The sequence below is a fragment of the Anas platyrhynchos genome, chromosome 2 (genome assembly GCF_047663525.1).
Source record: "Anas platyrhynchos isolate ZD024472 breed Pekin duck chromosome 2, IASCAAS_PekinDuck_T2T, whole genome shotgun sequence".
NCBI lineage: Eukaryota > Metazoa > Chordata > Aves > Anseriformes > Anatidae > Anas > Anas platyrhynchos.
This window is the reverse complement of record NC_092588.1, coordinates 20,702,876-20,721,150: the sequence shown is the minus strand read 5'-3', so window position 1 is coordinate 20,721,150 and position 18,275 is coordinate 20,702,876. Positions and strand designations below refer to the sequence as shown.

Sequence of the window (18,275 nt, the reverse complement as noted above, 5' to 3'; positions counted from 1 at the left end):
TAATTATTTTTCCTTCGCACGTTAGGTGAGACTCAATAAATTGCGTGGTTCTATGTTTCTACAGATAACATTGACATTTGATGTGGTTTGGACTGTTGTTGTACTGTATTAACTCTGAATTTGTTTTAGGGGCAGATTTCATTACTTTGTTTTACTTCAAGAATTTTAAGAGTTTCCCTGTCACTAGTTTTCTAAGTCAGATTTTTGCAGCTTTAAAAACAAACTTGATGAATTATTGATCTGCAGACCACAGAGTGTGGGTGGACAACGCTTATAACAGCTAAATGCCAAAAGAAGGGAAGAAGTGTGGGAAAAAAACAAACAAACATCTTTAGGTCTGTAGTTAGACCATAGGTTTGTACCTATTAATTGCTATGAGAGTGCACAATATGTTAAAAAATTGTTAATCAAATGATACTTCGTCCAGAACTAAACACCAGAAAATCAGTCAGGATCAAAATAACCACATAAGAAAACTGTGAATTAGTTTTCTTTTAAATGGATTTGAGTTTCATTATTTTGATATTTAAAGTCATTGATGACTCCATTCACTGAATATCACAATTAGTAATCAAGGCATATATATATATATTAAAAAAAAAAAAAAGAGAGAGAGAAATTATAGTAGTGTGTATTCCAAACTATAGGGATAAAAAATTGAATGTAGTTATGTTCTACAAAACAAATGTGCATGTATCCTGAAGAAAGCTATATATGGCATTACTGTTCCAAATTGTATGTATTCACTCAGATGCATAAGCAAAGTATTCTGAATCGCATGGTAAGAAGTATTGTGCTGAGACTTTAACGTGCTAAAAGTTATCTCATCCAACTAGAAACATGAAATCAATAGAAAGAATTCACAAATAAAGGACCCTATTGCTTGTTCATTTTTGAAAAACAAATTTAGATAGAGATTATTGAGGTTTTTTATCTAAAGCTCTGTGACTGTCCCATCGAATCAGAGATGAATCGAGTGTTATAACTCATAATTCAAGTCCTTTCTTCCATTATTTAAATGTTAAAATTTTCAAGCCTTTATTGTAGAACATTTAGAGCTACATTTAGTACCAAAATCATTACAGTTTAATAATCATTAACTATGATGTATCTGAAACTTCACCCTCTGAATTCTGAGCCCCTGCATTAAAACCTCAGTATTCCAATGGAACCTAGGGACTTCCTTGGAGCTCTGTAGAGTCTCATTTTCCTGCAGAATCAGGATCTTGCTGTCTCAGCAATTTCCTTGTAATATGTTGTGAATATGGTAAGTCTCTATGATAATTTTAAATCAATGTCACTGAGTTTTACTTGAGGGAATTATAATAATGCTGTTCACTAGCAGGTAAGTGAGTTTACTTATTGGAAACATACATCAGTGACTTTTTTTTTTTTTTTTTTCAAATTATTATATGGAGCATTTTATGGTTAGTAGCACAGACCACGAATGGTGAATATATTATAAAAAATTTACTTTAGAGAGCATTTAACACTTATTTTTCTCTTTCGTGCTTTTTCCTTAATTTTTCTCTTTCTTTTATGGAGCACAGCCCTTGGGCATGTTTTCTTTGTTTGCATGCATTGATGTTATGTTCATAGAGTATGTATATATATATATATACCTATACCAGTATTATATTAACTATACACCTATGATTTATTTATTGTATTTATTGTACATCTATGGTTTATTAAATACTTTAATAAAAAGGTATTTAACATGCTACAGGGGTGTCTGAAAAGGCCTTAAACTATCAAAATATGTTCTTTTTTCCCTAATTACAAATAGAACCTTACTTGAGGAATTCTCTGATCTTTGAAAAATTAAAAACAAACTTTATTAAATTGTAATTAAACTACAAAAGTATTTGAAATCCTGTCAACACTCTGAAGCAATTTAAGATAATTTGAATATTGCTTATTATTCTGTTGCTCTTGTTCCTTAACCATGTTCCTTAATCATGTTATTAAACCACTCTTTTGTCATGTAATGACAGAAAAGCCATGTTCTCCGATGAAATAACTCAGTAGATAGGGTAAAGTAACCTTGCTTAGCAGTGGATAAATAGTCAGGTGACCTTTAAAAAGATTCTAAAAGATAGAAGTCCATACAGTAACTGCCTTTTCTGGCTGAAGTTAGTGTTTATTGTTATTATTTTTTTTTAAATTGTTAAAGTGTAATCAAGTGTCATGCATAATGGTTTTGATGAAGTCTTCAAATGAGTTGAATATTGTTTTGACTTTTGCCTTTCTGTGTTGTAACCATATGGAAACAAACATGGATTCTCTAGTCCTTGCTCTAGGAGGACTCAGTATAATCTCAGTATTTTTATATTCTTCTGCTCTTCAAGAAGCTCTAAACTTTTACAGATCTTTCCAGAAGTTTAATTCAGAAAGTCCATCATTTTTCATTATGTAAATAATTCTGGACTGTGTTAATAGATTTATTTATTTTTTTGGCTTTGGTGACTTTCTAATGTTACTGGAGCAAACTTCCCCATATTTAACTTTTCATAATTTTGTAGCCAAAAATGAGTCAGTTTTTCATGAAATTAAGAACTGGTACAGATTTGTACCAATAAGTGCAAATATTAGAGAAGTTATCCACTAAAGCTCACATCTAAAAGTTTGCAAATGATGCTGAAAAAATCCTTAATATTTTATTTGAAATTATGTGGCCTAATGCAGTTCTGGAGCTGGATGACAGAAAATAATTATATTTATCAAGAGAGACAATTAGAAGTTAAAAAGAGTTAAAAATTTCAGATAGTATATGATTTAGTGATGCTGTCTACGTATTAAAATAGTATATAACTGGAAGTCAGAAAAACTATGACTTGCCAGAAGGGACCTAGTCATTCAGTGAATTCCTGACAGCACCAGTTGGCAAGAAATGGGTATTTTCATTTTTCCACGAACACTGTCATATCTTGTCATCCGAGGTGCATCTCATGGACTGTCACACTTATTTAAATGGCGTCTGTGAGCATTGTGATAGCGAGTTAGGATTTGTAAACTGCTGTTCACTTAAAAGTAAAAACATCCATAATGTCTTGCTAATGTCAGGAGAGTGTTCATATTATTCAGACATCCTGCTTCCTCCCGTTACCTTATGAAAGTCCCATTTACAAAGTCTACAAATGCAAAGCAGTATTACACGTTTCCATTAATGTATGTTTCTTTGCATACTGCTGTATTACTGAGTTTAGAAAAAACTGATATGGTCATTTGGAAAGCTAAAATACTTAAAACAGCCAGACTCAAGGAATGCAAACAATTATCCAGATCTTGAAGGTGTTTAATCATTGTGCTCACATCAGGAGTCTTAAATTCACTGGTAACAAAGACATGTAGATAAGCTATTCATGTATGTACATATTTGCCAAATCAGGTCCATTGACTAGCTGGAGACAGAAGATTGACTTAAACATTACCACAGACTCTTTTAAGTTTAAAGTTAGATTCATAGCTACATCTCAGGAAAGTTCTGCGAATAACTTCCTGCTGAGGTGCCAACAGCAGCATACTGTAATTTTAAAGGTAGCAACTCATATTGTATGCCTACTTGAATATACATTTTGCCCTTAAAAAGTTAAACACTTGATTATAGTAAATGGGCACCTGCACTTCAGAATCAGAAATGACTAGATGTAAGTACAGAGTATAAATGTTGATTCAGAAGAGGGTGACATTTTTGTGGTTTAATTTCTCAGCTGATTTTTTTTCTCTTGAAATGTGGCCTGCAATATCAAATTCTTCAGTCTGCTTCTGCAGATGCAAAGAAGTTTAAGGTTCTGACCATCCCTGTTACATGTAGTAGTGATTCACGTATTTTTCCCTGACACTACTTCATTTCAATATTTGTTTTCCAGATAAAGGCTTATATTCATATAATTCAGGTAAACTCTCAGCATGCCAGAAATGCTTATTGCTCCCATTATACATGCAGAATTTAATTTGATAATTTATTGGTGTGCTTTTGCTACCTATTGTGCAGATGCTAAATTGCTTAAGTGTTCCTTGGCTCTCCATGTCTGCTTTTCAGCCATAGGTCCTTTGTTGGCTTTGTTTCTTTATTCTGAACGTCTCAGCACTGGTATTGGAGCAGTATTGTAACACTCTACTTGCTTTGTCTGCCTTTAATTTAGGTAGAGCTTTGGTAGGTAAACTGTAGTGAGCTTTATTAACCAGAGTAGGAAAATGCTATTTTGCTTAAGCTATGTTGATAAGATCACTGTTGTATTACAGCCGTTTGAGAACTAGTGTAAGTATTTTCAGAATACAAACAAGGGGTAAGTGAAGTACTACCAAAAGCAGTATTTGTACTGGTACGTGCATTTACAGTTTAATATTGCTTTAAATCCCCAGTTCCAGTTCCAGTTGCTATATCTGAGAAGTTTCCCTTAATTAAACATAAATAAATTCATAGTGTAAAGTTTTTACAAGCTTAAATTTTGTAACACATTTCATGTGGGACTTTTTTCAGTTTCTACAATTTTAATTATGGGAATCTCATTGAGAATTGGTTCATCTAATTATATTTCATTAAGTTAGAGATTAAACACACATTGTTGAGAAAATAGAGCAAAAACTGTGGTAGAGAGAGGAAAAAAGAAAAAAACAGGATGCTTTGTGAGATTGGCACTAATAAAACCTAGTTTCCATTACGTCTACCCTTAGTCTCCAACATTTCTTCTAGTCTATATGGTATGTTCCCATGGGAATAGATCATGTTTGCTAGCGTGGATTCACCACTTGTACACTAGGGTTCACCACAAGTTTTACCTTGATTTTGTTTCTTTTCCATTCATGGGTTCTGATTTGTATCACACTCTTCCTTCCAGCAACCATTTTCATAGATCTGTAGGAACTTAATTAAATTTATACCTTTCTGACAACTCAGCTGAAATTGGTCGAAAACTTAAAAAGCCACTATAATATAGAGGAAGATGAAGTGACAGATTGACATGCAGACAGCAGGACTGCATGACAAATTAGTTCACACTAAGAACCTTCAGGCACAAACTAGATGAATATGAGAGAAGAAATACTTAAGACAGCCATTGTGAGACTGATTTTGGAGTTGCTTATGTGTCAGCTTTGAACATAGAAAAAAGAGTGGCAATGCTAAGTTACTTTAAGTGGTTGTGAAGGCCTTCTGTAAGCTTCAGCGAAGGAGATCGTATAAGCATGCTTCAATACCCTTTGTTCCCCCAAGGAGTTCATCAAACCTCGTCAAAGGTTCCTGCATAGGCAGGATCCCTATCTCAAGAGCTCAGTCTCTTTTTTCCCCCCCCTTCTTTTTTTCCACAAGATAAGATGAATTCCTGAACCATGGTATTTTTCCTTCTGTATTTAAGCTGACTAACCTTAATCTTATTTCTCATTCCACTCCTTATCTTAAGTCAGTTCTATATTGGTCAGTCAGGTAGACTTTATTAGAGTTTTGAATCTCACATGCTGCCCTTCTTTTGTTGAGGTTTACATCAGAAATAGCAGTGGAAAATATACAAAGCACAGACATGCTATCTTGCTTATTAATATCCTGTATATTAATAACTGGGCACAGCTCTATTCCATCATCAGGTGTCATGTAGAAGTCAGGAGATCTTCTGGAACGCTCCACAGATTTAGGTTACCTTGCACGAAATTATTTGTGCTTTCATTCACAATTTGGAAGAGTTCCAGTTATTGAGAATGTGGCTGTGAAGAGAAATGTGATTCTGTCAGAGTAAAGAAGATTCTCTAAAATGTTTTCCGTATGGCCACCAAGACTGCAGCCTGTGAAAAGTTAACCAAAAATTAATTTGATTCATAAAATGGAATAAAACGCTGCACTTCTTTCTGCACATTATTGCTAGCGATAAAGATGAAAAATGGAAAGAAACTAGCATATTTAAATGCTGCATCTTGTGTGTGGTGCTGGGTAGAATGGTAGCTTGTACAGCAATGGGAAACACAGGAGGAAAGAGAATGCTGAGGGTTATCAACTTCTGATGGAGAGGTTCTCCACTATCCCCAGGATAAGATCTGTCCCTGGAAAACATGCTTTTTTTTTTTTTTTTAAACAGTTCAAGACAGTTAAACCAAAAAATGCTGAAGTCAATGAGAATATTTCTTTTGATTTCACCAGAGTTGGGGTTATGCTGAATTAAAGCATTTTCTGCATGGTTTACTAGGTAATTGTACAGCATGGCATCTAGTTTGCTTTGAGTTTGTGACTGTAATAACCATTAATCCTGGTAGAAAGCATTCAAAAATCAATATTTACAGACTGTTACCATCCAGTTATCACACAAATTGTAATAATATCCCTAAGAATATTTCATTAATAAGCTATATTCCTGTACAATGGCAGTGCGACTGAATTATTGTCATTCCTCACGTTTAAAATCAGTCATAGGTAATTATATACAAAGCATTGGCATCAGTGCATTTATATGATGCACCCAGTGTCCCAGGTGTTACATGCTCAAACTCTTTACAGAATTTTGAATTTGTTAGAAAAGATTTCATCTTCTTATGTTTGAAATATATAAATATTTCATAACATATTGGTTAAACACTTTCAGATATACATTAAAAATACTGAACAACAGTGTCATTAGCAATATTCTTTTGGAATAATCTGTTGGTGAGAAGCTTCTTCATCACATTTCCCAGAAAAAACTATGAATTGTGCTTTCTCTGCTTTGTGGACAGTAGTTTCAATTAGTTAGGTAATGAAGTGGTATTTTCAAAAGACATGGTTAAGGAGGTACAGAAGCCTACCTCTTCAAATTTACATTGTCAATAGGTTAAAAAGAAAATTACCAGCTAGAATAGATAGCAGATGAAATTACTCTTGCAAAATTTATGAGAAATCTTAAACTAAGCTGCCAGCAATTATACTGATATTTTGGATACTCGATTCAATAAAGGATTTTGACCCGTGGACCTTCTAATCTGTTCAATTTCTGAAGTTAATGGAAGACATTTCAAATAAATTTAATCTTATTACTTTACAGAAGTTACATATTCCAGGCAGAACTTCTTGACATTACATATTTAATAAACATGCTTTCCTTCCTCCATCCTTCCTGAAAACATTGATTTTCAAAGACAAAACCAAGTAATGAATCTCAGTTTAAATTGCATTTGACTTCTTAACCAGCATTTAAAATCACATTTAAAGTAAATGAAACATTACTTTAGCATGATTATTTTTCAGTTATTTTAAGTCTTTTAGTAGTTAGTCTTGGCTTAAGGTATTCTCAGTTTGAGGAGGTAGAACAGATGATCTGACCTGAACAAGCTTCCTGTCTTCTCTTACACAGAGAAAAAGGTTTTGTATTTAAGGGATGTCAGCTGTTACGAGAGACTCTCCTCTTTGTGGGAGTAAAGACAAATGTGGAAAGGAAGCCCTGAAACCTGGTTCTTCCATTGAATGTACTCTTTCTCTATGTCTGTTCCTAGGGTAGGTTTCTTGATCTTGGCCTGTTCACTTTCCCTTGTGCTCCATCTTTTCCCTGGGGTGAAGAGAGAGGTCTGTACATAAAAAGAGAAAAGAGTCTCTAGGTCACAGAAGGTGGTTTGGAGTTCTGCTATTGGGAGATTCTGGAAAAGGTGGATGGTGCATTGAGGGAATAGAGAAAGAGAACCCCCCGTCTTTTACACCCGTGGTCCTTCGAAGCTTTTCTCTTTCTACAGGATGTGTCCTGTGACTACTACAAGATACAATTTTAGCTCTGCAACTGGGAAGTCTTCAGCCCACTGTCACAACAGTTGGCTATTTTCATCCTCAGAGATGCAAATCTTTTCTTCAGAACACGGAATATAAAACTCTAAAAATACATTAAATCGGATGTATTTAGCTGTAAATATAAACACAAATAAAATCAATCTCAGTCGTAATTAATTAGATTCATTCATAAGGATGAATTAGATGATGAGTGAATGACACTCATTCAAATCATAGTTGATTCAACCCTTTTATGTCTTTCTTAATACAGAGCTTTTCAAACATCCATGTGATGAGCAGCAGGCTGTTCAGTTGCCTTCATCTCCCCATTCCCCAGTCCTCGCTCTCCAGCAGAGGCTGGGTGATGCTGTTGGCATCTCCATGCAGCATCACAGTCCCATGGCCAGATCAGAACCAGGGCTACCAGAGAGACCAGAATCGTACTGCTCTGCTCCCCCTTTGGGGGCTTCTTCCTCTTAGTCCCCAGCCAAATCCTGGCCAGATTAGTGAGGCTCTTTTGCTCCCTGTTTAGTCACAAATATCATCTGTTTTATCTAATGGTCTGGATTCCTAGCTAAGGAAAATGGAGACTGATGGCCATAATCTTTCTTCCTCACTGGCATGTATATCATCACCACAGCAGTAGAAGACTCTCTGCTGAGAAGAGCAGCAGGAACAGCATCACAAGCAGAGTGGATGCTCTGTCTTTGGAATGCAAGAGAGATTTTCATTGGGCCTCTGTAGTACTATAATTAAAAAAACACATCAGATTGAATATTGTCCTAGTCAGACTTAATTGCTTTTTAGAAACTTTCCTGATTAGCAGAAAGTCCATTAGGGTGATGAAGACTTTTCCTTCACTCCTGCTCTTCGAGGTTTTCTCGAGTGCTAATTGCAATCACTTGCTTGTTATTTCTTCTTTTAAATAAATACTTTAATTTATTATTTCCTGGATTTAAAGACACCTTGCTTTCTCTCCAGTGTAGCATAGCTATTTCAAACACTTAGAATAAATTGAATTAATATCATACCATGTAAGAATTGCAGGACGTGAAACCAACACAAGACTTTCATTGTATCGATTTTTATTTTCTATCTGTGAGAAAAAAGCCAACAACCTGTGTTGCAGTTAAATAACGATAATTTACGTTGCTCTATTGTAATTGCATAATGTAATGGCAAGCAAGGTTGTGTTTTATAGGAATTAAAGAACACATATCACACCATTTTCTGATTGAATAGTGTTTAGCAGAGCAAGTTTTATCCAAAAAGAAATAGTCTGCAGTCTACTTTATAAATTCATATGTGACATCTTGATTGCTGTGGTCAATTCTGACTTTTTATAAAAGGTGCAGAATAACTAGAAAAGACACAAAGGCAGCAGTAGCAATCAGAAATATGGAGTGGTTTGCATATGCAAAGAAATTAAACAGCAGTATTTCAGCCCCCAAAAAAGAGAGGACTGTGGGAGAAGACAGAACGCTGATTCATGTCCCTCAGAAAACAAAAGCTCGGAGGGCATTGTCAGAAATGGTGCAACAGATGAAGCAGAGGAGAGCTACTTCACACAGTGTGCAGCTAAACTGCAGGACTTGCTGACATTGCATGTTAGAGAGGCCAAGAGGATGGCTGAGGAGAAGTCACAGTTGCCAGGACTCCTTCTTGCTAAAAGCTAGAAGGGTGCAGCAGGGAAAACTTCCATACACATCGCCTCAGCATGCTCTTTATGCTAAAAAAAGGACCTTCCACTGCTCCTTGTGGGTAGATGTTAGACAGTCTGATAGACAACAGCAGTCCATATGGTTCAGATAATTTCTCACATAATACTTCTTTCTATTGAAGAGTGTTATAATTCTGTCAAATCCCCATTTTACACATTCTCCCACTTTTGTGCTTGGAGGGGAAGCTGGGGATCGTTCTGTGCCAGTCACCGATGTAGGACATTAATCCTGCTTTGCCCTGGGTTCCTTTAGGTTTGCTTCCAGTTTTTACTTGTATTTTTCCATGTGTTTTTCAGAATAAATCATCCTATGGCATGAATAAAAATCTTGCACATAATAGAAGGTTTTGCAACAATTAGATTAAAACTCCTACCTACTAGTTGCTTATTTTAGATGGCCAGACAATTAGAACAGACACACCATCTTGCTGAAGAACAGGGATTTTCACATCTAAAAGAAGTGAATGAGTGATTATCATTCACATGTTGACATGCCAGCACTTCATCCTGATGTCAGCAATCAAATGTTTTTTCAAAGATGCCACAGAAGACAGAAGAAAAATAAAGCTAATCAAACACATATATTTGTTCTACCCAACCTACGTTTTAGTTCTCATTGTAGATGTGGAATCTTCTTTTGCCAACTGTCCTCCAGCTATTTTGACAGGTGCACTCCTAGATAGCATTTAACAGCTTGCTTCCTCTAACATGTCACAGAGAGATTTTGTTTTTCAGTACACACTTTACGTGTGAAGCTGCCTGGTCTCCTGATATAGCTTACTAATACCCTAAAGATAATATTACATCAGTGTAGTATGATCGTTATAATTAATTTTTCTGAATATTTTGTTTGAATACCAAGCACTTTGGGGAAGAGGATGATGCCATATTTTTGGTATATGAAAACTTGGAAGATGAAGTGTGGTATCTGTTTTTTATATGGAATTAATAGATGTGCATATGACGTATACAAGCATTTCATAAAAGAAATGTTGCAGAGCTGTATTTCATCATTACTTCATATATTATATCAAAAATTTAGATAAAAATATTTGGAAAACTAATATATTTACAATAATATAACATTAATAACTTCATGTACATGTTTATATTAATGCTTCATTCTCTAGTGATAAATCCTTATATTCGTATAATTAGCTGAGGATGGTTCTGATTTACAGGAAGATAACTAATACATTTTTTGTTGTTGTTTTGGCAGGGTCCAAAAGAATCAGTGACAGTGAAGTCTCTGATTACGACTGTGATGATGGAATTGGTGTTGTTTCAGGTATCGCTTTCTAAATTATTCTTCTGAGTTCAGTAGAAATCTTTCTTATTTATAATTCATTGTTATGAATTTTATAATAATTTTTGGTGAAAAATAAATAGAACCTTAGCGCACATTTTTCTAACAGATAAGTATTAAGACTAAAACAAGTTTAACCACAAAAATGGCCAACAGAGGGGAAAATCAATGTGTAAATTTCCCTGTTGCTTTTATAAAATGATAAAAATAGCACTGAAGTGTTTTATATTAAAAGGTAGGAAATATGTATTTGACCTTTTGACAAACATTGGGGTTTTACGTATCCTTGAAAAGTTCATGGTGAAATAACAGCAATACGAGAAGTCTGAAACCTAGACATATCAGGCAGGCAGGGAGATGTCCTAACAGATAATCTGATTTTATTAAGAAGTATTGAAATTGTGAATCTAATTTGTATTTGAGATTAAAGTTGTCACGTGAAAGATTTAATATTTCTCCCCTTTTAAGAGAAAAATTTTTACTGTTGTCATAGCCAAAACCAATAAAATCAGGGAAACGTATGCTTTTCCAGACTGTAACAAAACACATTTAGGATAGAGCAGTATGTGCTGCCTGGCCTGTCCAGCAGCTGTAGGGCCTCTGTCAGACTGTGTTCCTGTCATATAGCCACCTGAAAGCATGCGTGCAGCTTTTATGGCGGGTACAGCATGCTGCTGGTGGGCTAAGGAAGGGCATACAGGAAGCGTGAGTCAAAGGGACTGTACTACAGCTTGGTTTGGAGCTAGAGAAAGAAAAAGGAGGTAGACGAGGAAGTTGTGGGTATTATGGGATGGGGTGTTGTCAAGTATTCATAAATCCAAACCTTTAGTGAGCTGCCAATTACCTGAGTTTGCACAGTCTTAAACAAAAGCTGTTACCAGTCTGAGCTCAGTGTTGTCTAGGTAGCCTGTATTTCCACTATTTTCCACTTTTCACAGTTATCTCTTAGGTTTTGCTTACTTTTTGATGGTATGTCCTTGCCATGGGTCTTGTGTTTGCTGGGAAGGAGGGATAACGGTTTGTTTTATCAAGCAGCATGTAAATTTCATCAACCAACTCTTTTTTAACTAGCATGATATCATGCACACTTTGTGATAGAAAGGTTAAGACAAGAAGGAATGTTGTGGATTGGACCAGTAGGTTTTCTATCTTCCTTAAACCATTTGTCTTCAAACAGCAATAGGCCAGTTTTCAGGTTATTACCTTAACTGGAAAGATATTTAGGAAAACTTACGGCATTTTTACATTCCCACTGCCTGTTTGGTTTACTGCAGTCAGAAGATGGGAAGGTTATGTAGCCAGAGTGGCAGAAAATTGTGGAACCTAAACGGCAGGGAGTCTCAGAAGTCTCTTGTTTCTTTTTACCCTACTTTCAGTCTAACGTTGGTTAGCTTTCTCTATGTGCTCAGTAGTCAGTTAGGCTTTCAGATTGCCTGTCCTCCTACAAGGAAACACTTTCATATTCTGGGTGGTCAGTTAATTTGGAAATTTAGCTACCAAACTTTGGAGTTTGATTAAAAAGGGGGAAAAAGAGGATTTATTTAGTCTAGAGTTCCCAGTATGGAGCCATTTTGAAACTCAAATCTCTGTATTATCCTGGAGGAAAAGTACATGCTTTTGCAGGAATGTACCAGGTGCCTGAACATCCCCAGGAATCCTCTGAAACACCTGGTTTTCAAATTCTGTGATTTTGTTTTTCTTTGTTTTGTTTTGCTTCCTACAACATTTGAAACACATTAAGCCTTTTAATTTTTTCATAAATTCTTTTTTGGAAGATGGCTTTTAAATAAAGCTTTCTAATGCAGATTAGTGTGCAGTATGTTGAATGGTCATGCATCCTCTAATAATACTGAAATCTTTATTTTTTCCTGGCAGTATTATCAATTCTCTTTCCAAAACCCTGCTTAAAGAATTAATTTATTTTTCTGTTTCCAATATCTGATTTTGTATTGTTCATGTAAAGACTGCTAAAGTGGTCATAAAAATCTCTATGTTAGCTAGCCTTTGATATGAAATAGTTTAACTCTTATTTTGACAACTCCTTGGAAAATTACATCTTTACAGTTTTGCTTCTCTTCAGTCTGCTTTTCTTACCTGGGTGTTTAATGTGCATTTAGTTCCTTTAAGATCTCTTAGCTTTTATATTTCTGCTGACAATTCTACGCCTTACTTGCATTTTAATTCAGACTCGCTGTGTGGGTGGAAAAGTTTGATGTTCTTTTGGTTTTGAAATATTTATTTATTGCCTTTCTTCTTTGTGCTGCTGTCACTATGTTTACAAGTCTTTTGATTTATCCTTGTTTTTTCTTACCTTCCACATCCTTCTCTCATTTAAGGTTCTTTACTTTGCAGACTCATCACAATCTTGATTTAAATATATGCCTTCTTTGCATGAAATGCAATACTTCATCCATTTGTCTCTCTTTGTTCTCTTTCTTTCTTACGTACCCCAGTTTTTTTCATTTTGTATTTTCAGATTTTATTTAACATGACACCTCACTTTGCTCTTTTCCCTTTGCTGTATAAATACTGTATCACGTCAAATGTGTTTGCTAACATATGTCAGGTACTCTCAGTGATCCTTTCCATAAAATACTTGTTTATTTGAAGTCTTGGACTTGCAAACTGAACTCCAGAAACCTTTAAGAATATCATGAATTCTCTTTTGTTTCCTTTTCAGTTTGTTTTTATTCAAAATAGTTTGAATATTACTTCATCTCATATGTATTTATTTATAGTATATTAAAAGATACACAGTGTCTTACTTCTTCATATTCGTGATTGTAGCTGAATTTTTCTCTTTTTACAAAACACCCTTTTATGTGTAGCTTCTCTGATATTGGTCCTTAAAGTCAAATGACTATGTCTTTAGATAAGCAGGTAATATTTAGAAACCCAACAATGGAAGATCTGAAAACAGTTCTAAATGTGCGTCTGTAAGCAAGGTTGTCTAAGACTGTTTGCTGAAACAGAAGGAACTTCATATGCTACAGTTCCTTGCATCATCATCTATTTTTAATATATCTGCAGTTGCTTTTTATCACTGCTGTGGCACTTCTCAGCCACTGATTTAATTTCCTGATGATAAAATTCTTAACTTACGTCTATTCTTCATACTATTCTTTATTTTGTACAAAAAGTTCGGACATCTTGGAAAAAATATTCATAAACCCTTTCACTTCTGGTGGCTCGCATCTTATGCTTAGACAAATAAACTTAGTAAACTGTCTTATTAAAGAGAGTATTGCTTCTGTTAACAGGAAAGGTTTTTAAGAAAACAAAGATAAACCAACTGAAAAATATCAATGTCTTTTTTTCTGGCTGCACATGTATTCTATATGAGCTACTGTCAGAAAGAGTTATAACATTATGTATTCAAGCAAATATGCAAAAATGCTTTTTGACAAGATTTTAAAATAGTTCTCTTTGTATACAATGTAGATTCATTTAATGTTGGGATCTAAAATAATAGAATAAAATATCTATTATACTTCATTGGTGCTGAATGCAATGTTAGCACAGGATAGAAAGAGAGACTTTTATATTGCTTGTTACGTGTCCTTTAAACAATTTAAAGCATTCATTTTGCTATCCTAAACAACAGACTTTGGCTCTTCTAAAGTTCTCTCTCATCAGCAGTACAGTGTGGGAGCAAATTCTTCGTGTGCTGTTTAGAATGCTCTTCCTCTTCTTATGTATTTATTGATAAAAGCAGAACATTGATTTTATGTTGATTCTAGAGAAATTCCAGAGCATTTACAAGACATCGTTTAAATTTTAGTATTAAATATAGTTCAGTGAAAAGCAGGTTGTTGTATTTTTTTTCCCCTGCTAGTGAGTAAACTTGTATGGGCATTACAGTTAACCAAGTTCAGCGAGCGTGAACTGTAACTTCTAAATAGTGATCTTCCCAGGTAGTTCGTTGTAGTGCCTGTTGAACCTGCTGTAACCTATTGAGAACAGGTAGCTTGTTGAGTCTGACTTTATGAGCAAGAAAGGACATTGAAATGACTGTCAAGCCATTTACTGTAAGTCTCATCTATCATTGTTTTAAGTCTTAAATATTGAGTGACATACGAATCTTTCAATTGCCATTTTACACCAATATCTCATCTGTACTACATCATTTCATGAGACACTTGTAAACTGAGATATGTTTGAACAGATGAGTTCTGGAAGAATAAAAGGTTCAGAACTCTGCATAAACTGTATTGCAAGTCTCCACAGAGAAGAGCTTTTCCAAGTAAAAGATTGCAGTCCCCAGCCTTGAGAAGAAAACATTTATAGTGATAAGCTTTTCTCATTATGCAAAAGATAATGAGATGTTTCAGGAGCAAAATGAGAATACAAACGAGATATTTACTCAGAAGATGGTTAGAGCCAGGTAGATTAGAAAAATAGTAACAACCATTAAGGAAATTTTTATTGAACTTAAAAAATCCATTCTGTTTTTGAAGAAGAATTAAATGCATTTATTCATTTTGCTTCATTTCGTATAGTACCTGAGGAGTCCCTTGTTCAAAAGAATTCTTTCGCTGTTATGTTGCATCCTTCTCTGCAGAGGAAACAAAAGGCTCTCAGTATACTTGCTGATAATGTGATTTGAATTTTTATACCTAGTCCTGCTGATGAATGCCACTGAGCAGATAGAGAACACATAAATGTTTTGGTTACATTTTGAAATCAACTGCCTATTGAAAGACATCTTACAGCATTGGAAGGTAGAGTGGATGTCTTCCATCCTTACTAAAACAAAGGATTTCATTATAGATAAACATCTATAATGGGAGTCTGTATTGCCCCCAAAGCCCAGTAACTGCAAATATAAATATAACCAGCTTCTTCTTTTATTATGTGCTGATGCCTATTCCCCTTCTCTAATATCTAATCATTTTGTCATCTTCTGTGGGTAAAAAGTCAGCTTAATGACTATGTGTCTTGAAAATTCCCCCCCAGAATGGAAGTGAAATTCAGTTAATGTTAAAATAGTCATTATGCTGACCCCTTAGATGAAGGTTAACTTTAAAGTGTTAAAATCCTTGCTTTTAAACAAAAGTGACTTTTCCTCAGCCGATAAAACAATTTCAAACATCTAAATTCTCAATACATTTAAAAAAAATAAATCTGTTTTTATGTTTTTAAATATAAGCTGTATCACTCTGGAAGTAAAGATACAATTAAATTCAAGTTGTATTTGTAGATTAACAGTAATTATCAGCAGCATTCTATTCATTGAGTAAAGATAAATACAAACTCATTGTTCTACCACAGTGCCAGCATCTAAAAAGTCTCAGAAACATCTAAAAGATATTGGAAGCTGCAAAGAAGTTGAATTCCTATCAGACACCTCTCTTGAGGGATGCTTCTCATATAAGCATAGCCTGGCTAGGTTGAGTTATAAACGTGGTGATAAAATCTTATTATAAGAAGATAAAAAGACTGATAGATTCCAATCAACAGTGTCAAGAGGAGGCTAATCTGGGGGACTTGTAGATTTGTCAAGAATGCATACAAGTGACAGTTGATCTACCAAGAAGATATAAATGAGATGATTAATATGATTGAATTCATATATTTCAGAAAGAATTGTCTCACGGTATGCATATTACAGGAAAAAAAGCATAAAATATTATGGCTTCTGCTCTGGAAATTTGGGATCCATTTTGTATTCCATTACATTCTTCCATCCTGAGACCTAGAATTTTAATGAAGCATAAATGGCACGCCCAACATTTAGGTCCATATCTGTAAGACATCTCTCTGACCAGCCTCTCATAGCTTCCATTTATAAGCAGATATTCTTCTTCAGAATAACAACTAAGTCCTTCATCTTAATTCATACGCCATTTATTTTGCCAAGTATTGTTTGTAAGGTGCCTGATCTGCTTGAAAGAACACATTTTTTAAGTACTCAGAACTTCATCCGTAGTAGGGATGATTCTTTTGATAGATATATCTTAATAAATGGAAAAGGTTTGACATAACACTGACAAATGTCTCTTATTCTGAGATTCAGATTACATATTGTTTTGATTACAATCTATGACTGAAGAGTTATCTTTCCAAGTAATTTATTTGGTAGTTTTAAATTTATTATTATTACTAAAGTCAAAGATCCTGCATCCAACACCAGGGATTCAAAAAGTTTAATGTCTCAAGAGATAGTCTAATCTTTTTCAGAATCTAAAGGTTATTTCTACATTGGCTGTATACTTGCTCTTCCTTGAAAGTAATTTCAGAGAGCGTCCAACATGTATGAAGGTGTCATTAATATTTTCTGCAGTATCTGCTAGACACATTTTGATTTTCATTCAAGCTACACCATCCATCTTTCAATATTTCCAAAGTCATTCTTGACCAACAAAGATCATCCAAGATGTCCTGTGGAAATTTTGATCTCATGGATAGAACTGAGCTGTTTGGAGCATATTTTGGAGCAATTTAATCAAAACCTATGCAAAGGTTTTGCTCAAAGATGAGCTGTCACAACATCAAAATGTTTAGGTTAGCTAACAGTCCCATTGGAGATACTGAATAATTTAGCCTTCTATTAAAGAGCATAGTTTATTCCAGTAGAAAATTTTGTTTTGATTCTCTAAAGAATATAGTAGTCACAAACAGTTACAGGACAGTTTTTAACTTCAGTAAAAATATTTCTCAGGATAGTTGTGTTGCAGAGTTGGCTGAGTCTGATAAAAGCTGTGGCAGACTTGTCTTGTGTTTGTTATTTTAGAAGACTTGCTGTTCCCATCTATAGTTGAGTCACCAACTTCTTGTATGGTGCCATCAGTGGGAAATGTATCTGGATGAGTACTTAAGAGGAAACATTTACTGTATAGTAACTGTTGTTTCAAGTCTTGTATGTCATACCGGATGTATGGAAAGCACTGAACAACTCATCAGACTCTGGTTTATTACTGTGTGGGAACATTCTCCATACACATTAATGATAACAAGAACACAAGTGTATTGGACCCATGCATGTCATCAGTGCAGTCAAGGTAAAAACCTCTACTGAGAAACTGAGTTACAACGCAGCAAGTAACCATTTGTTTTGCTTGTAAAGTTTTCTGGTTTCTTTCAATATGTATTAGTTCCTCCTTTATTTGAAGAACAATATTTTGATGAAAAAATAATAATAATAAAAAAACCACACACACAAAACTCATGCATAATTTATAGAGTATTCAGATATTAATAATTCAATTTATTTGGTCAGTTGTCAGCACTTTTTCAGAGGACATCCACATCCTGCATTTAGATGCTCAAATCACCATAGAAGTTGAGCACATCAGTATAAAAGACCTGAACTGTCTCCAAAGTGCCCATGCTTGAAATCTTGGTATGTTAAGCATTTCTGGCAATTTGATTATGTAATTGTTTTTAATTAGTGCTTGCTCTAAGCCCAACCACCGTGAGTGTTAAAAATGAGATAACTGATAAAGAGAAAGCTTCACGCCTCAGTCAAGTACAGATGTTAAAGTGGAGAAAATGTCACTTAGCATCGGTGTCTGAAGCAAGTCCATTAG

At 34.7% G+C, this 18,275-nt stretch overlaps 1 protein-coding gene across 25 annotated transcripts in view; it reads left to right on the top strand.

Annotated features, from left to right (window-relative positions):
* RIMS2 (regulating synaptic membrane exocytosis 2) overlaps nucleotides 1-18,275 on the top strand; it is a 450,137-nt gene that overhangs the window by 268,047 nt on the left and 163,815 nt on the right. For 21 of the 25 annotated variants that reach the window (XM_072034409.1, XM_072034395.1, XM_072034398.1 and 18 more), the window contains one exon: nucleotides 10,660-10,728. In XM_072034409.1, the coding sequence (XP_071890510.1) occupies nucleotides 10,660-10,728 (69 nt within the window). Of the gene's footprint in view, nucleotides 1-3,872; nucleotides 3,900-10,659; nucleotides 10,729-18,275 lie in introns of all 25 variants that reach the window. The other 4 variants (XM_072034389.1, XM_072034391.1, XM_072034396.1 and 1 more) reach the window with 1 other exon arrangement.